At 31.4% G+C, this 20,708-nt stretch overlaps 2 protein-coding genes across 2 annotated transcripts; one reads left to right on the top strand and one right to left on the bottom strand.

Moving 5' to 3' along the window:
• Window positions 1-71: 71 nt before the first annotated feature.
• Window positions 72-2,850, top strand: LOC130469421 (uncharacterized). Its single transcript, XM_056838733.1, has 2 exons — window positions 72-2,177; window positions 2,300-2,850. The coding sequence occupies exons 1-2, from the start codon at window positions 1,962-1,964 to the stop codon at window positions 2,657-2,659; spliced, it is 576 nt and encodes a 191-aa protein (XP_056694711.1). The 5' UTR covers window positions 72-1,961; the 3' UTR covers window positions 2,660-2,850.
• Window positions 2,851-3,647: 797 nt separating this feature from the next.
• LOC110791163 (protein FAR1-RELATED SEQUENCE 5-like) lies at window positions 3,648-8,034 on the bottom strand. Its single transcript, XM_056839689.1, has 6 exons — window positions 7,772-8,034; window positions 7,595-7,690; window positions 5,448-6,484; window positions 4,483-5,083; window positions 4,137-4,398; window positions 3,648-4,049 (listed from the first exon to the last, which is right to left on the bottom strand). The coding sequence occupies exons 1-6, from the start codon at window positions 7,842-7,844 to the stop codon at window positions 3,659-3,661; spliced, it is 2,460 nt and encodes an 819-aa protein (XP_056695667.1). The 5' UTR covers window positions 7,845-8,034; the 3' UTR covers window positions 3,648-3,658.
• Window positions 8,035-20,708: the final 12,674 nt, after the last annotated feature.

Below are 20,708 nucleotides of genomic sequence, written 5' to 3'. Positions count from 1 at the left end.
ATAATACCTACTATATGTTTTGTACAGTGTTCTTCATTGGAAAAACGGATTTTTCATGAAATACCCCTCAATTTTCACGAAATTCACCAAATGCCCCTCAACTTTCAGAAATTCACCAAATGCCCCTCACCTTTAATATAATACCCAAACTACCCTTACTAATGACATGCCGTTAGTCCGCCGTTAGCCTACTTTTCTAATTCACCAAATGCCCCTACAATGTAACTTATTTCACCAAATACCCCTATTTCAAAATATAATTCACAAAATGCCCAAATGTAAAAATTACATTTTTAAAGCCCAACGGCTAGTTTTTGGGCATGTGTATGTCGACCGAAAAGATGGAACAGTCCTTGTCGGCTGGTGTTACGGGGGAGGAAATTGATGAAGCAGGTTCTCCGTGCTAATTTGTTGGTGGCGTTTCTGGGTTTTCTCCGGCTAACAATTGTCCATTGGTTGGGGTTGGGGTTTGGTTGGGGTTGGGTTCTCTCTCTCCATTTTTTTAAGACAAGTGAGAGTCTTTTTATTATTAGATGCGAGTACAACATTAGTTTACACCATAACTGAGCTTAATCATAGTTTGGGGAAGTTGCTGTCAAAAATCCGTAGCTCTAGCGACAACCACATGTCCATAATAGGACTAGACACCGAAAGACACTACTGTCAAGATGACACCAAACGCCAACTTGCTGAAAAAGTTGCCATAGTGAAGCTGTGTTTCTTCGACAATTGCTTGATTATTCAGTTGTTGCGGATTAATAAACCTATTTGTTCACTGGCCTAGTTCTTCCAAAGACAAGAGCTTACCTTTGTTGCTTTTAAAATGAACAACTGTCTTAATGCGTTGAACAGAGATTATGGGATTCAATGCAGGAATGCTTTTGATTTGGGTGAATTGGTTGTAACTGTTAAACAAGATAAAAAACAGACCAATGAAAAGTTCAAAACATTTGGATTGCAATATTTGACGAATCTATTTACACCGGGTAAAGAATTGTTTTTGTACGTGCTTAAAGGTCCTGCAGCACCTCTAGGAAGTTGGGGTGCTACTATGTTGTCTTTACAACAAATTGAAGCAGTTACTCGTGATGCTTACTTGTGCTGCCTTGTTGCGTATTTCTCTTGTTAATTACTCCATATTTGGGAAATAAACTGCTTCCTCATGAAATTGTAATCAATCTAGCATTTCTGCTGCTAATAGTTTCAGATGTGTCAGAAATAAAGTGTACTAAAAATATCAGCAACAGATTAAGCATATTCAACACACAAAAAAACATCACTTATCAAACTAGATTAAGCATATTCACCATTCAAAAACATCATAATTATCATATTCACCATTCAAAAATAACTTCATATAGTGACAGATATACTGAAACAATATGTAGTATGGATAAAAAACATCATAATTAAGCATATTCGCCATTGTTGCTTGGATCACGCTTGTAGTATACCCTTTGTGGATTGAGTGTTGTATCGGAGCTACGAATGACAAATTTCCTCCCACGATAACAGATTTTATTTGGGACTCTAACATATGTGGACTCATTATGTGTGGATGATGATTTTGAATGATAACTCATGACATAAAATGAGATGAAACTACAACAAAAGAATTTGGTGACTAAATAAACACTCAGAACAGGGTTATTTATACTAAAACAATAAGCTACGGCTATTTTTCAATCCCAAAAAACTAGCCGTTGGGCTTTAAAAAGGTAATTTTTACATTTGGGCATTTGGTGAATTATATTTTTAAATAGGGGTATTTGGTGAAATAAGTTACATTGTTGGGGCATTTGGTGAATTAGAAAAGTAGGCTAACGGCGGACTAACGGCGGACTAACGGAGCGTCATTAGTAAGGGTAGTTTGGGAATTATATTAAAGGTGAGGGGCATTTGGTGAATTTCTGAAAGTTGAGGGGCATTTGGTGAATTTCGTGAAAATTGAGGGGTATTTCATGAAAAATCCGTTGGAAAAACTACTGAAAAATATGGATAACATTCATCATGAAGATATTAAAAGCTTCAAATTTATCCCGGTCGGTGGTAATTGGAAGCGAGGTGCTTATGACAAAGACTGTTGTGTCTATTTGATGATGTTAATGATGGTTTTTCATGGTGTTGAAACGGTACAAGATGGTGTTGGGATTTTTGACTTTGATCCCTTGGCAGATGTAAGTTTTTGTGTTAAAAATAATTAATGTTATTCATATTTTTCTTTTCATTCTTTATAGTTATTGTTTTGTTATCATAGTTACTGTTTTTATTCTAATAGTTACTGTTCAAATATTTGCAGGAAGATTTCAGGAAGTTTCTCAGGGCTTGTATTTGTGGCACCATTGTGTTGTCAGATTTGAATTGTTACAGAGATGAATATCTGAAACGAATGGTTGCATTCAGGAAATACAGGAAACAAGATGTTTTGGATGCCCTAATTAAACAAAGGGAAGAGTTGACGCAGAAATACATGAATGATGCTTCAAAAATTGAAATTGTTGCAAGAAATAGTTCAGCAAGGAAATCCAAACATGTTGAAACAGAAGATGAAGCTGAGACAGATGTCAATGTTGAAGGGAAAGGACGTGGCAAAGGCGGGAGACGCACCCGAGGAGGCAGACGCGGGAAGGCACGTGGACGAGGTGCTTCACGTGGTTAATAATTATTGCTGAAAAAACAATTTAATTTTTTGTGTTTGTATGTAGTCGAATTACTACTTAGAATGTACAATTCTAAGTTTGATATAGTTACTGTTCAAATAATTTTTTGTGTTTGTATGTAGTCGAATTCTAAGTTTGATATAGTTACTCTCAATGATTTTTAATTGTTTGATATATGAGAGTAATTATAACTTTTGCAGTATTTGTGTGATATTGTTCAATTTACTTATTTTAAATATAGTTTCTATTTGAATGAAATAGTTACCTTTCTTCAAATATAGTTACTCTTATAAATTTGTAAGTCATATGATGGCATAACGAAAGTTACTATATTATCAAAATAGTAACTATATTTTATATAGAGTTACTATATGTAAAGAAGGGTGACCACTAAATGTGAAGAGTTGGTATATATAAAAAGTGAATAATTTTGTGTATAAATTCAAATAGTTACTATCTTACAGATATAGTTATCTTTAATAAGATACAATTACTCTCTTTTTTATGGTATTTTATTTTTGAGTAACATATAGTTACTATAAGTCATTTTGATTGCATAAAAAACGTTACTATATTTTTTTAGAATAGTAACTATATTGTTCTAAGAGTTACTATATTTTTTAAATAGTAACTATATTTTATAAAAAGTTACTATATTGTAAAAAAAGTAAGTATATTTTATAAAGAGTTACTATATTATCAGAATAGTAACTATATTTTATTAAGAGTTACTATATTGTCAAAATAGTAACTATATTTTATAAAGAGTTACTATATTTTCAGAATAGTAACTATATTGTATTAAGAGATACTATATTGTCAAAATAGTAACTATTTTATAACGAGTTACTATAAATAAAAATTGTGTGTTTATAAAGAGTTACTATACTGAATGTATAGTAACTATGTATTGTAAAGGAGAACTATAGTATAAACGCTCAATAAATTTGTTTAAAAATGTTGAAGTAACTGTATATGATAATAAAACAAGAACATCACTAAAATAGTTGTTCTTTAGGTGTAAATAATTGAATATTGGGTGTCTTGGATCCAAATTCTTTGTGTTTCTTTTTTCCTTTCTTTGATGGCTGCTTGTAATTGTCATATTGACCCTTTATTCTCTTCTTACTCTTTCCTTTAGTATTAGCACGATCAGGATCAAGCACAATTGTTATTTCAGAATTAGTTGATTCCTTGTCTTGTGTTTCTCGTTGTGCTTCAGCTTTTGCCTTTTCTTGTTCTGCTATCTTTGCAGCTTCTTCTTTTGCCTTCCTTTCTTCTTCCTTTTTTATGATTTCATCAACTGCTTTATTATCCATTTTAAACTTCTCCTCGATAAATTTTCTGGCCTTTGCTATCTTATGCCCTTTCAAAATTAAGTTATAGTATCTGTGGTATAGAGTTTAAGTGTTAAGTAAAATATCAACTGTAATTGTAAATATATGAAAATGAACTAATGTATATTGAAAAAATTACCTTCTGATCATATGTAATCTCCAACCAGTAAAATTGTTGATTTCACCTTTCTCCCTTTTTATTGTATCAACCCTTTCCCATATCTGTTTCTTTGCATATCTAGTCCATCTTGTTGTTATGTAACGATCTGGAATTGTATTGATTGAATGTATATGCAATATTCTTAAACAATGGAAGCATAACCATCCAGATTCTTCAAAGTTTTTGCATGTGCAAGTGACGGTTGAATCTTCCATTTTGTATTGAACTTCTTGCCTTGATCCTGTTAGATTATTTACATATAATGTAATATTATTCAAAAGAACATCTACTCTAAATAATAAATAAAGATTTATAGTTTTTTTACCTGTTATTCCTTCTATCCACACTTCAAAAAACACTGTTCTTCCTACACTTCCCTTGAACATTGTACTACTTGCCACAGAAAGCTTGAACTCTTCTTCAAAATCACGAAAAAGTGTTATCGTGTATACATTTGGTGCCTGTTTTAATATAGCACTCATACTTAGCTCTGAAGTTGGTATTCCCCTTGTACAGTCAAATTCGTCTTTTTCTTCGGTTTTTCTCCATCGATTTATTGTAGCTTGAAAAATACTATAGAACTCTGTTAATGTTGTACTTTTATTTGCTTTAAAACCAACAGCATGGTTTGTACTTTCACTTCTTTGTGAAGAAAGTATACCGGCAGAAAAAAAATCTTTACTTAAAGCTGTACACCATTTTTCTTTAAGACTATACAATCTGTTGAACCAGTCATCTTTTTCCAGCTTAAAAGTGTTGATCATAGATTTCCAAGTTTCTTCAAAATCATTTGGTGTTATACACCCACTTAAACACTTGTAGAATGCGTTTTTGAAGTTTTTATCAGACTTCAATAAACCAAACCTACTGTTTGCATTTTTACTCAAGTGCCACAAGCATAACCTGTGTCTTGAAGAAGGAAAAACCTGAAAAACAATAATGAATATATATAGTTCCACAAAATAGTAACTATATTTTATAAAGAGTTACTATACTTTATAAAGAATTACTATATTGTCAAAATATTAACTATATTTTAATAAGAGTTTCTATATTTTCAAAATAGTAACTATACTTTATAAAGTGTTACTATATTGTCAAAATAGTAACTATACTTTATAAAGTGTTACTATAATTTTAGAATAGTAACTATATTGAATTAAGAGTTACTATATTGTCAAAATAGTAACTATATTTTATAAAGAGATACTATATTGTTAAAATAGTAACTATATTTTATAAAGAGTTACTATATTGTCAAAATAGTAACTATAATATATGAAGAGGTACCTGTTCTATTCCAGCAGCAATAGCTGCATCTTGATCAGTGAAAATTGATATAGGGTGCTTTCCTCCCATAGCCTTCAGAAAAGTTTCAAACACCCAAACGAAAGATTCTGTGGTTTCATCCCCAATGAAAGCACAAGCAAACATTGTGTTTTTCCAATGGTTATTGATACCAACAAATGGAGCACATATGAGATTGTACTTATTGGTTCTGAATGTAGTATCAAAAACTAGAACATCTCCATATATTTTGTAATCTTCTCTCATCATAGAATCCCTCCAAAATAGGCACTCAACTTTTCCTTCAGCATTGAGTCTTACTCTGAAAAAGAACTCGGGATCTATTGATTGTATGTCATACAGTTTGTTCACTAGTGTTTGTGAATCCTTGCCATCAATTTGCTTCATTTTTAACTTGTAGCAGTAGTTTAGATGATCAATCATCGTATGACCTACACAGTCGTCTCCGCCAGTTTCTGTTGACATATACCTATAAGACTCCATTGGTCTTAGACCACATTCTGACATTGCCTCAATAGCTTCTTTTTTAGGTTCTGTCATTTGTCGTTCCGATCGGTGGAGATAATTACTTATTTCTCTTGTCAATGGGTGATTATGTACCACTACATGCTTTTCTATTTCAAAATCTCCATTTTCATTCTTCTTTGCAAATATTTGAGCTTCACATTTTGTTCTTGTTATCATAACCCTCTTTCTCCTTTCTTTCTTTTTTGCATCTGATTGATCATCTTCATTTTTTAGTTCTTTGTTTTTAGGAGGGTCTCTTATTCCAGCAGCAGAGCAGTAGAAGTATTTTCCATTAACAATTGTGGTTCCTTCTTTATATCTATTCTTCCCTTTTCGTACACTAAAACCAATAATAGCAGCATGTTTGCAATATAGATCATAAATCTCATCGGTTGTTTTCCTTGCTTCTCCAATTAAACTGCCATCTAATTCTTTATCAATGTTTTCTTCCTGCTCATTATTTGGATTTTCAAAGATGTTGTGGTTTGTATCAATTGAATGTATTATTGAACCTGTACAAATACAAATATAGTTATCATTAAATGTGATAGTTACTCTTAATATTTATATAGTTACTCGTTATATTTTATAGTTACTATATAATTAACATAGTTACTTAGGATCTATTGATTGTTATAGTTACTCTACAGTTAATATAGTTATTCTTTATATGTTATAGTTACTATAAGTTAAATGTAGTTTATTGCTTATATAGATTATTTCGTTATGTGAAGTTACTCTATAATTAATATAGTTACCTTTCATAAATTATAGTTACTTTATTATAAATATAGTTATCATTATATGGGATAGTTACTCTTCATTTTATACAGTTAATGTTTATATATTATAGTTACTATAACTCCTTTTTATAAGTTATAGTTACTCTACAGTATATAGTTCTTCTTTATATGTGATAGTTACTCTGCATTTTATATAGTTACTTTTTATATGTTATAGTTACTCTATATTTAACATTGTTACTTAAGATCTATTGATTGTTATAGTTACTCTACAGTTCATATAGTTACTCTTTACATGTAATAGTTACTCTATATTTAACATACTTACTTAGGATCTATTGATTGTTATAGTTACTCTACAGTTAATACAGTTATTCTTTATATGTTATAGTTACTATAAATTAAATGTAGTTATTTCTTATTTATATTATTTCATTATGTGAAGTTACTCTATAATTAATATAGTTACCATTCATAAATTATAGTTACTTTATTTTAAATATAGTTATCATTATATGTGATAGTTACTCTTTATTTTATATAGTTACTGTTTATATATTATAGTTACTCACACTTAATATAACTCTTGTTTATATGTGATAGTTACTCTACAGTATATAGTTCTTCTTTATATGTGATAGTTACTCTTCATTTTATATAGTTAGTCTCCATAGTTTATAGTTACTCTACAGTTACTATAAGTCCTGTCTATATGAGATAGTTACTCTACATTAAACATAGTTTCTCTTTGTATGTTATAGTTACTCTACGTTAAATATAATTCCTCTTTCTATGTTAGTTACACTACTGCAATTATAATATGTTAACTATATCAATATAACAGTTACTATATATATATTAAAAGATACTATATCATACCTTCTTCAATACATTGATTTGCAACCATAACTTGCTGAGATGTGCCTTCATCTTCATCTTCAACATCATATACTTCTCTATGATTCTCTAAGTTTTCTAAAATAATAATAATTACTCAATGAGTATGAAAGTTACTATAATTTTCTTCGTAGTTAGTTATTAGGATTCGAATATTACCGTCATAATTATACAATTTTTCTTCTATTGCGCGATTTAAATCGATATTCAAATCGATTAAATCGTCCTCCATTGTTGAAGCTCGAAGAGAGAGAAGCTGTTGGAGGAGAGAGAAGCTGCTGTAAGAGAGAGAAGCTGCTGCTGGAGGAGAGAGATTTCAATTTTAGGGTTTCGCGCATTCTGTTATTTTGGAACACGTGATTTCAAACGGTTCAGCGCTGCAAATTACCTAATTACCCTGGTCCATGGTAACCTTAATGGTGGACCGGGTCCATGCAAGCGGAATTGTAAAAATTTTAGGTGGGGATGGGGATTGAGTGACCTACATCCGCATCCGCCCCGCCCCGCCCCATTGACATCCCTAGTTAGGGTTTACTTGGTTGGTCTCTCCTAAATTGTACCCTAATTATATATTCGAGGTTATGAGCAGATTGTATCAATAAATCAATCAATAATAATGGATCGATAGCAATTACGTCTAATCGGGAAATTCCCTTGGACATAATAGTCTCAGAAATTCTCGAAAGATAGGCCTATAAAATCTCTAATTCGGTTCAAATGTGTTTCAAAATTCTATCGAACCCAAATTTCAAGTCCGGCATTCATCGACCGCCATCTTCGTCGTTCCCGCCATTCCGACGCAAATGGCTTGCTCATCCTTAAAGGATATCGCGATAGAAATATTGCAATAACAATTCAACTTGCCTTTGGGTAATAAATTTAACAAAGTTGGAACTTGTAATGGCTTACTCTGCCTTGGAAGTTGCATCGAACAACATAAATTTATGTTGGTTAACCCGTCTACACGGAGTTATGGATGATGATAGAAGTACACAAGGTGTGCAAGAGCATCTTGCACACCACCACTCATAATATGCCACCTCAACTTTAAAAGATTCTATCTCTTTTGAAAATTTCAAACTGAAATTTGAAATGTGTTTTGAAATTTAATTTTGAATTTCAAATTTGTTTTAAGTTCCCAACACAATCAGCAATTAATTATCTTTAATTCCCCATAAAAGCAATGAGTGCATTCCCCATAAAGGAAACGAATAACCAAAAAATTATCTAATACTTTGATCTTTTCATGACTAAAATGATCCAGTAAAATGGTTTTGTTCCGCAATTAAAAATTTGGTTACTTATCCTCTTGAGAAGAATCGAACACAGGTTTGCGCAGTTAGAGTAGATGTTGTAACAGCTTAGTAGTGACCATTGTAGCAAGGGGTATCAGCACGTAAGTCATTGCAAACATAAATATTTTAATCTAATTTTACCGAGTTTGAGAATTCTAAATATGATTTATATAAAAATGAAACGATCCTTTATAATCGTAGATAATATTATAACACATTCATGTGTTCTAGCTATTGTTTCTAATCTTGGTGGTGGGTCATAATTTTGTATTATAACAAGAAGTAAACAACTTACTCAGTAGATGTTTTTGAAAATGTTAGGAGTTACACATCTATTTTACTTGAGTTTATTTTTATTTAAATTTAATTTCTTCAAAAGTTATATAATCTTGTGTAATCTTAGCCAAACTTAGTAATTAAAGGCTAACTCTTTGAAGTTTGATCTAAACAGTTCATGTACAACGTACGGAGTTATATTTTTGGATAACGTTACTATTTTACAGGTTTAGACATACGGTAATAAAAATTTCATTTGGAGATTGGTAAACATTTTCTGGTATCATTAAGTTTTATTGTAAGCCTTTGTGTAATCAAAAAAATATGTAGTATATAATTTTTTAAAAATAAATTATATTTTTAACAACCAACTCTTTTTTGATAGTGAGGTAAATTAATTATGAGATAGTCCCCATAAAGATAACGATTTACCAAAAAATCATAGTTAAAGGTGAAAAAAATATTCAATATTAAGTTTGATGTTTTATTTACTAAAATGATCTCATAATTTGGTTTGTCACATTTAAATTTTTGGTTATTTTTTCTCTAGTCAAGAATCAAGCACGGGTTCTCGCAGTTAGATCGAGTAGATGTTATAGCAGTGTAGTAGTGACCCCCTTAGCAAGAGGGATCAGCACTTATGTCATTTCAAACGAAACTTTTTAATATAATTTTACGGAGTTTGAGAATTCCGAATAAGATTTCTTTAAAGGTGAAATCATCCTTTTTAATCGTAGATTATAATACAATATTCGGTCCTAATTCAATAAGGGGTTATTGGCAAAAAAAAGCTTTTTTATTATATTTTTACTAGTAAGTACTCCGTGTGTTTTTTAAATGAAAATTAAATTTTATAAGTACGTATTTTAATACGTGGGATCATTATATGTATTATGAAATCTAAACATTCGCTACTTATAAAACCTTATCTATATTCTCAAAATCTCAAATATATTATATATTTTCTAGCACAAATGGATGTGCTGATACCCCTTGCCAAACTGGTTAAAACGAAGTTTATATGATCATCTTCACACTGCCCCTAGACCTGCGTTCGATCCTTTATATGTGGATCTTTTTTTTTCCTTTGGGCAATTGTTGTTTTATGTTATTATTGTTTTTATGGTTTCTTTTTAGTATTTACGGAATCATAATAAACAATACTTCCTTTCTTTATGTATTGAATCTTTTTATGGGATGATTTGTGAGTTTATTCATAAATTTTATCCAATTTTGTTTATCTTTTCATCCAGTTATATAGCCGTAACGATATGCTATTTCGACAATATATGATGTGGACTGTAATGACAGATGCGTGAAACGAACAATCTTTTGCATATCAGAAACTCTTAGATGTAGTTTAAGCTTTAGATATTATGAATAATATAATGATTTTTCAAAAAAATATATTTGTTGTAAACAATGAAGTTTAGACTTTGAGTTTAATTATCATGTGTAGCTTCATCAGAAAACTTTTTGTTATGTCTTGAAAAAAAATGCATGTACTCATATGATTCGTCGATGGATAACGAAAGAAAATGCATGTACTGATACTCTTATCTTTAAACTTAAAAAATCATAGTTAAAGGTGAAGAAAAACATCAACAATTTGATCTTTTCATGACCAAAATGATCCCATAAAAATGGTTTGTCACAATTAAAAATTTGTTTTATTTGCTCTTGACAAGAACCGAACACTGGCACACACAGTTAGAGTATATGTTATATCAGTAGAGTAGTGACAATTGTAGCAAGGGGTATCAGCACGTAAGTCATTGTAAACAAACATATTTTTGTCTAATTTTACCGAGGTTGAGAATTCTGAATGTGATTTTTTTAAAGGTGAAATGATCCTTTTCATCATAGATAAAGTTATAACACATTGTGTTTTCCAATTTTGGTGGTGGGTCGTCATTTTGCGTTTTAATTAACAAGAAACAAACAACTTAGATGTTTATGAAAATGTTAGAAATTACGTATCTGTTTTACTTGAGTTTGGTTTTATTTAAATTTAATTTCTTCAAAAGTTAAATGATCTCGTGTAAACGTAGTCAAACTTAGTTAGTTATTTAAATCTAGCTCACAAGTACGGAAAATGCTTCTAGTGACGCTTTATAAATGTCTATATATTACGACGCATAAAATCGCCGCAAGTGCTTTTACCGACACTTTCAAAACGCTCTCTTTGCCTGTGTCGCTACCCCCTATTACGATGCTATTCTTTTGCGTAGGTAAAACTTATGATTAGCATCGCTACAGACTTATTACGCTTTTAAGCGCCGCCATATATCTAATTGACGTTTTCCACTACCGTACCTTTTGGAGTACACTAAAAGCGTCGCAAGAGCTCACTAATAGTGTCGTAGAAACTTAATTTTCATGGTAAATAATTTTAGCCAAACTTAGTAATTAAAGGCTAATTGTTCGAAGTTTGATCTAAATAATTCATTTACAACGTACGGAGTTATTATTTTTGGATACCGTACTATTTTACAGGTTTAGATATACGGTAATAAAAATTTCATTTGGAGATTGGTAAACATTTGTTGGGATCGTTAAGTTTTATTGTAAGCCTTTGTGTAATCATAAAAATATGTAGTATATATATAATTAAGGAAAAATAAATTATATTTTTAACAACAAACTCTTTTTTGATAATGAGGTAAATTAATTATCAAATAGTCCCCATAAAGATAACCATTTACCAAAAAATCATAGTTAAAGGTGAAAAAAACATTCAATATTAAGTTTGATGTTTTATTGACTAAAATGATCCCATATATTGGTTTTTGACAATTAAAAATTTGGTTATTTTTTGCTCTAGTCAAGAATCAAGCACAGGTTCTCGCAGTTAGATCGAGTAGATGTTATAGCAGTGTAGTAGTGAACCTTTTAGCAAGAGGGTATCAACAAATATGTCTTTCCAAAGGAAAGTTTTTAATATAATTTTACGGAGTTTGAGAATTCCGAATAAAATTTCTTTAAAGGTTAAATCATCATTTTTAATCGTAGATAATAATACAGTATTCGATCCTAATTCAATAAAGGGTTATTGGCAGAAAAAGTTTTTTTTTTTATTATATTTTTACTAGGAAGTACTCCGTATGTTTTTTTAGTGAAAAATAAATTTTATATATATTTTAATATTGTGGGATCATTTCAGTTATTATGAAATCTAAACATTCGCTGCATATAAAACCTTATCTATATTATCAAAATCTCAAAAATATTATATATTTTCTAGCACAAATGGATGTGCTGATATCCCTTGCCAAACTGGTTACAACAAAATTTATATAATCATCTGTACACTGCCTCTAGACCTGCGTTCGATCCTTTATACGTGGATTTTCTTTTTCTTTGGGCAACTGTTGTTTTATGTTATTATTGTTTATGGTTTCTTTTTAGTATTTACGGAATCATAATAAACAATACATAATCAGATTGCATATTGCAATAAACGACCATTGTCAGTTCTGAAAAGCCATTGCCATCTTCATCAACCTTCGCTAAAGGGTCCAACTTTGGCTTCCGTTCAAGCACAAACCATCAGTATAGCTAGTTTTCTTCTACACCTTCTTCCAACCATCAATATAACTAACTTTTGCAACTGAAACTAATTTAGAAAAGGTAGATTAAATTTATTAATTCAATTACGCATTTTATCAAACACCTTATATGCATCACAAAGGGAGGTTTATGTAAATAAAATATGAATGCTCAATAGTTGAAATGATCCCGAACTGAACAACATGTAACCAATATCACGAACTGATAAATATGAATGCTCAATCAGAAAGGAAACAACAAAAAAATATCAAGTACAACATGTAACCAATATCACGAACTGAAAAATATGAATGTTCAATTACTTTAGAAATGGAAACCAGAAAAAAGAAAGAATGAAAATAAGAGGTGAAGAAATGAAATGTTTGGCGGGAAAATGAAAGTGGATAGTATGGCGCAATTTCATCCCGCCTAACATATGCGAATGACACAAATGGCTGAAATATTTTGCCGCCCATAATCTTCCTTTCTGAAATTTTTTCCCTCTCTTTTTTTAGTGGAATTTGTGATCTAGTTGGCATCATTTAATTGGTGGTGTGCAAGATACATTTGCACACCAAGTGTATCCCTAGCCTTTTCCGAATACATCAGTGATTAAATATTGCATTAAAGTCCGTGCATATAGTAAGTGTAAAGAACTTTAAGAACCTAAATTATATTACTCCATCCGTTTCTAAATATGTGTCACTTTTCCTAAAGTGGTGTTGTGTTTCCTTATATGTGTCAACTTTCCATTTTTTAACATACATTTTTCCCATTTTTCCATATATTTTTCTCACTTTTCCATAAATCATCATTACTTTTTCTTACACATTCTACATTTTTTTCCACTTTTCAATCTCCGCATCCACTTTTATTTGCACTTTATCAATAAACAATTATCTACTTTATCCTTTTCCCAAAAAAAAAACACTTCAATCATTGTTTTTCTTACACACTTCTTATTTTTATTCATTACCGCACATTCCTTCACAAGTGACACATATTTAGAAGCGGATGGAGTACAATCAGTACATATTTTCTTTTTATTTCAACCGTCTTCTGGTAAATGTTCAAATGTACCATTACCAAATTCCAATCAAGTATTTGAAGATATCACAAAACAAAATTCGTACTTTGTTATTGTTATATATCAAAATCTTTCGTATATTATTTTGTCTTGTATCATAAAAGGATGAATTAATAGTTTAATATATACTTACTTCCTTTAGACTATTTGTAATATGCAGGAAGCTAAGATATACGGAAATGGAGGTAAAAGTCTGGCTCCGTGGGGACTGTGTTTGTACCTACATCTTGATTTGAACAGCCACAACACTAATCTTACTCGGTGGGACAAACTCCTAGCGTCGTACAATTTGTGCATTAAGAATCAAAACAAAGGCAAAGACATCAAGTTGAAGAGTAAGTCCCGTACGAATTTTTTAAATTTTTGTTAGTTAAAGAAAATAACTAAAGTATGATTACCGGTCAATTATTATATAATTAGTGACTAATTAGTTAAAATTTGAGTTAAGTAGTAACTCACAACAATAACTAAACACTTACATTTTTTTTGTGCGAATGAGCCACAAGATGGGGATGAAAATCGATCTCAGAATCACCTGGAACCGAAATGAAAGCTCTAACTAAACACTTACATAGTACTCCGTAATTGATAGTTTTTAAAAGGTAAATAGTAATTTGCAAAATCACTAAAGACCTAGGTAGTAATCATTAAAGTATGATTAACAGTTAATTATGATATAATTAGTGACTAATTAGTCAAAATTTGAGTTAAGTTAATAATTGACAACAATAACTAAACACTTATATAGTACTAATAATTGACAACTTTTAACAAAGTAAGTACGGAGTATAATTTACAATGTCACTAAATACCTAAGTAATACTCGTTACAATTTCCTTTTTCATCCGTCTCAGATTACTCATTACACTTTTTTTCCAACACATTTTAGGAAAGTTTCTATTATATTTTAATAGATGTCCATTTCTCACTTTGCCCACCACACAAATATTTTAATTTCAACTCTCCTATCCTTCAATATAAAAATATCATACATTCTCTTTCCTCTAATATTAAAATACTCCACTAACTTCCATCACATCTATTTTTTAATAAAATAATAATTGATAACTACACTACTACTTATTGCATTATACTGTGGGCACAGGAGAGTGTAACAACTATTCTAGAACAATTTACAAATTTTCCTAGTAATTAATAATAGATTAATTATTTATTATGGGAAAATTATGGCGTAAGTAAGTGTGAGGACCATAGGAGATAGAAATTTTTTAATATTTACAATTTTTTTTGGAGAGGGATCATAAGAAGAGAGAGATATACTTCACACTAAAATGTACTCTCTTCGTCCCAAAATGTTCTTTACATTTGGTATTTTACACGCGATTTAACGACTAATTAATGTACATTGAGATTCTTCTATTTTTTTTATTTAAACAAGGCAAATTACGTTTATTTATAATGTTTTCACTTTTATAAAAAAATCAGACATTGGAAAAATGAAAAAGATTTAATGCCCCAATAGAAAAGTGTGAGAGATTAAATCCCCCGATGAATTTAATTAGTTAAAATAATTATTGACACCAATTTTGATTGAATATTAAAAAATTTATGTGATCATATAAAATGAAACGTAAAGAACATTTTGGGAAACCCATAATGGAATACGTAAATAACATTTTGAGACAGAGGGGATAGAAGATTATGTACCAAAAGAAAATAAAAGTGGAAAGCTATGTTCTTTTCACCTTATTAATATTGGTTATTACTTATTTTGGTTAAAACCAGACCATACCAGAACAAATAAGAATAATTAAAAAATGAACGGAAAAATTTAGACCAAAATAGACTAGATTGGGAAAATATCAGACCACACCAAACCATAAACTGAAAAAATCATATCAGATCAGACAAAAAAAAAGCAAGCCTCAACATTAAAAAAAATTAAAAATAAATAAATAGAGGGGAGTACCCAAGAAGTTTTTTGATATTTTTTTTATTGTCGCTGGTTCTTTTTCTTCAACTTGAGTATTTTTTTGAACAACTGAATTATTTGATCCAGATTTTGCTTGGTTTGATGGCACGAATCAATGCTCACCGGCGGCCAGATCTTGACTCATAAATCGGGTCGTCGGTGAGCCTCTGTTATAGTTTAGGGTTGTTTTGTGTTTAATTCTCGTTGGCAAAGCTTGCATCCAGGATTCCGACCAAATCGAAGTTAGGGTTTCGACTTTGGGTGACTGAAATCCTTTGCAGCTCTTTTGCGGTGCCGACGAAGGTGGTTTTCCGGAAAGAGAAGAAGAAGAAGGAGCCAAGCGGTAGCTTCCACCTCCTCTTAGTTACGCCGCTCTTCTCACCGGGTCTGTTTCAACCGACAAGGGTTCGCTGGTTTTCTTCGACTTCGGAAGTGATCGGTCCAGTTCACATCGTCTTCTAATCCGAGCTCCCCTAAATCGCCGCCTCCATTAATTGCTGGTAAAGGTAAAAAACCGCCTCTTTTAATCTGTAGGTAAAGGTAAAGGTTTAGGGAAAAGGGTTCAATTTCGGTTTAGATTGTTAATTTTTGGTTGTGATCTGTGAGTTTGGGAATTTTGGATTCTGAAATCTATCACCCGCCGCCGTCCTGTAGTGTCGGATATATCCCGATCTTGATGGTAAAGGTAAAGGGTAGTCAAGGGTTTCAGTTAAGTGCCAATTTTTCTTTTGTTTCTGTAGCCTCTGGAGTTTGGTTGTTGGCTTGTTTGGTTGTTTTTGGTTGTTTTATTAGGTCTAATGTTAATGCTTGGCTGTTGTGGGTAGTTGTGTTGTTTTCTCTTTTTGATGGTAAAGGTTTTCCTGTGATTGTTGCTAGTGGTAATCAATTGTGGTTTATGTTGGTTAGGAGGGTTGTAGTAGCAATAAGGGTGGTTAATAATTGGTGGGAGGTTAAGGAATTAGAAGGTCCCCTCTCCTCTGCAATGGGGTTTTGGTCTGCTAGAGGAGCAGTATGGGTATTGGGGGAGATAGTCATCTCCTGGGGGATCTTGGAGGTCGGTGTTTTGTGTTCATCTACCTTGGTGAGGAAAAGAGTTTTAGGTTTTAGGAAGGGCCTGGGTATTTGGGTTTTGGTTGTTAAGTGGTTTTGGAGGATAGTTGTTGTTAATCCTCTGTTTAGGTTAGCGTTGAGAGTTGTTCTCGATGCTTTCAAAATCTGTTATTTGAGCGTTGCTCCCCAAATTTTGGGGTTTCATAGTATGCTACCTAAGTCATGTCCCATGACTGTAAATGCTTGTGTGTTAATCACAAGGTTTAACCAAATTCCCTGTCACTTTGTTTCCCTTCCACTCTTTTCTTTGTTTTCCATGTATTACAGGTTAGTTAAGGAACCTCCTAGTGTTAACTACTTAAGCTACTGGCCAATCTCCTGCAATGATATCACTACCATGAGTGATCTTGGCACAATAACACCTTGTTGGTGGTGTAAACAAGGTTTTGACAATCAAGGACCGCCACGGGAAGAGCCGGCTTCCCTTGCAGCTGTTAGGCATTTATTTTTAGTTTGTTTCGTAGTACTTGTAATGGTCTATAAAGGCCTTAGTTTAATTGTTTAGTTTGTAAAACTCTTTTATTTATGTTAAATTGAGCCTATGTCAAAAAAAAGAAAAAAAAAGAATCAACACTGGGGTTCAAATAATGTTCTTCCAAAGACCAGTCTCGAAGACTTCTTGAACAAAGGCAATATGATAATTGAAGTGAATGTGAAAGAAATTGCGCTAATTAGAGCAACTTAAAAGGTTAAAACAAGGATCTGCTTATGTTTTTTGTGAGCGGGTAGTCCACTATTAGAATAGCAATGATATATTATAAATAACTATCAACACCTTATGGTTACTTTGGGCAGGTATCTAGAAAATAAAATGGAAAAATACGAATTAGTCGGGCTCACGCGTGAAACACAACTCACAAATATATCGGTACTTGTAACTCAGTCGTTGTTTGCGTTTTTTTGACATGGTCCCTCCATTTTATGGAAAATAAAACAAAGCTAGAACAATCCTGTTTGCATAGAAAAACAAAGTTTATGATCTACTTTTACAGAGTATAGTACTATGCTCTAGACCTCTAGTCCACTTGCTTTTATTTGTTAGGAGATTGCTTCTCCTTCTTTACACCAAATAAAATAAAGGTCCTGTTTGACAGTTAAGCGGTTAGCGGTTAGCTGTAGCGGATTGGATTAGCAGTTTTGATTAGCTGATTGGATTAGCAGTTTTGACTAGCTGATTGAATTAGCAGTTTTTTTTATAAAAGTGTTTGGTAAATAGCTGTTAGCGGTTAGTTGTTTGAGCATGCAAATTACAAAAAAGGACATGACGCATTCTACTAATTGTTAAAATGATAATAATATATTTAATCATGTATATACGGTATACTTGTGTGTGTATATACTATCATGAAAATAATTAAACAACAATTTTCAAAAATAATTAAACAACAATTTTCAAAAATAATTTGTAAATATATTTGTGCAAATAAATAAGTCAACATTAATATTTTTCTAATATATATCTAGTAAATAAAATTGTGAGATCAATTTTTACAGTTTGTAGATTAATTTTGCATTGAAGTTCACTTATGAATTAATCTAATTCACCATTACTATGTTGAGATGCTAGTGAGAAAAGACGATTGCAAACTCAAAAATGTTTAAAACATTTTTTTTCTATTTCTAATGTTTTGAACAACTAATTAACGACATAAAAGAAATTGTAATAAAATTGTCTATTCAAACAAATAAACAAAATGCTTAAGAAATACGATGTCGATGCATGTGTAGTCCTTTTACCTACCATAAAACTATGAGTAATATCATTTCGGACCTTTGTTATCTCATTATTACTCAAACGACATGCCTCGTGCAAGAAATTACACAACATTCACTTATATCTACTAAATCACATCTAAAATTGAAATTATATAGAATACCTTTTTTTAAAAAACAAGAAAGATAAAAAAAAAACTAACTAAATCAAGGAAAAAAATAGAAGAAGATTAAAAAGAGGAGAAAATTAAACGAGAATAAAATGCATAATTTAAATATAAAATGAAAAAAAGGCTGAAGAGCTAAAAAAAAGAGGAAAAAAAAGAGCGAAAACTAAAATAAATCAAAGGATGAGCAAGAAAAATGGAAAATAAATACAGAAGAGAAAAAAAAACAAGAAGAAATTAAAGAGGAGTAGGAATTAAAATAAACAAGAAAAAAATGGGACAGACAAAAACAATTACAAAAAAACTAGCCTTCGATCTACTATGGGGTGAGAGTGAGAGTGCAATTTAAAAGGTAGGTGTGAGTGAATGGGAAGGCAAGGGATAAAATTGTAATTTTAGATATTCAATGCTATCCTCTAACTCAAAAAGCTCATCCAAGCAACTTTTTTGGAATTAGCGGATTCATCTCAATCCTCTATCCCAATCCGCTAAATACTAAACACCTACATTAGAGGATTAAGTTGGTCAAACCTCTAATTTGGTTGAATCCTCTAATTTTTTCTCAATCCTCTAACAACCAAACACACCCAAAATAGAGTACTACGTAGTATACTTTTACGGAGTTAGCATATTTACGTTACACCAAATTATAGTTTTGCTATAATTTATTATGATCAAATATTTATGTTGGATATTGAATAATTTATTTTGGACCAAATAAATAAATTGTTAAATTAAATATTATGGGAAACTATAATGTAGGTATGTAGCCCACCAATTTGAAAATTTGTAGCTTAAATCAATTGTAGCTATAAATTTGAGGATTATTTACTTTTAATAATCCAACATTTGAGTCATTTTCCAAAATTAATCCAACTAACCTTTATACTCGTTTAACTGATAATACACCCTATTAAGAAGCAGGTAAAGCCGGTCATATTGATGACATGGCTTATGGCTGTTATAAAAAGTGTGAGAGGGACATTTAAAACCCCACTTTCCTTTTATTTGTCCCCCTATACATTTATTCTTCTTCTTCTTCCCCAGATCCTTAGAAATCGCAATTGATGGCCAAGCTTCAATTTTTACTTTTTTTTGCTTTTAATTCAAGGTTAATGGCATCTCGTAAGGGAAAAAGCTTTGTTGGGTCTGGAGCTACTCGGAATTCGGTTTGTACACCCAAATGCGAGTGTGGTAATAAATGGGTCTTCTCATGGGTGGCAATCACATAATATATTAGTATCCATACACAAAAAATAACTTGTATTGGTACTTTTTAACAATTTTGTGTTATCGGTACTAATATATTTGTATTGGTACGATATGGACGCAACCCATTATAGGTTTAGAAATCCTCTTATTTTGTCCTACTTAATTAATTACTTTGCTGCTTCCATGATATCTGAATCACCTCCGGGCTGGGGATAGTAACAAGACTCGGACTACATGTATAAGCGCCAAAACCGCCTGAAATCTCGTCTTCCTTGTTGAAGAATGGTGAGTAGTCCACTCTTATTGTCTCTGATATTTAACCATGTTAAGTCGGACTATCATTTCCACTCAAGTCTGGAAATGGTATGTCATCTTCCCATTTCTACAACGATTGAAACAACAAATCCGATATTTTTTCTGTTTGTGAAAATAAATTCCCCAATGGATTAAATGGTTGTCAATAAGGACATAACACTTGTAGAAGAACCACAGTTAACAAGTGCAACAATCTTATAATCATCACTCCTATGGTCATAACCAAATCCAAAGTTTGTACTACTCCAATTTATATAACGTAATTCAGGGCCTTTGGAAACTCAAAGTTGATTTGTCTATAACTCCGGGAAAAGGCTAGGGATACACATGGTGTGCAAAGGTATCTTGCACACCACCTATTAAATTATGCCACCTCACAAATCCCACTAAAAAAAGAGAGGGAAAAGCTTTGTGAAAAAAAAAAATTGGGCGGCAATTA

This window comes from Spinacia oleracea, chromosome 3, assembly GCF_020520425.1.
Source record: "Spinacia oleracea cultivar Varoflay chromosome 3, BTI_SOV_V1, whole genome shotgun sequence".
In the NCBI taxonomy this organism is placed as follows: Eukaryota; Viridiplantae; Streptophyta; class Magnoliopsida; order Caryophyllales; family Amaranthaceae; genus Spinacia; species Spinacia oleracea.
The sequence above is the reverse complement of the archived record's forward strand: the minus strand, read 5'-3'. Positions and strand labels throughout refer to the sequence as shown.

Coding starts and splice junctions, on each gene's coding strand:
- LOC130469421 (XM_056838733.1), top strand. CDS start 1,962: ATGAAAAATCCGTTGGAAAAACTACTGAAAAATATGGATAACATTCAT. Junction 2,178..2,299: donor ACTTTGATCCCTTGGCAGAT/GTAAGTTTTTGT, acceptor AAATATTTGCAG/GAAGATTTCAGGAAGTTTCT.
- LOC110791163 (XM_056839689.1), bottom strand. CDS start 7,844: ATGGAGGACGATTTAATCGATTTGAATATCGATTTAAATCGCGCAATA. Junction 5,084..5,447: donor TTGCTGCTGGAATAGAACAG/GTACCTCTTCAT, acceptor ATTGTTTTTCAG/GTTTTTCCTTCTTCAAGACA. Junction 4,050..4,136: donor AGATTACATATGATCAGAAG/GTAATTTTTTCA, acceptor TCTATACCACAG/ATACTATAACTTAATTTTGA.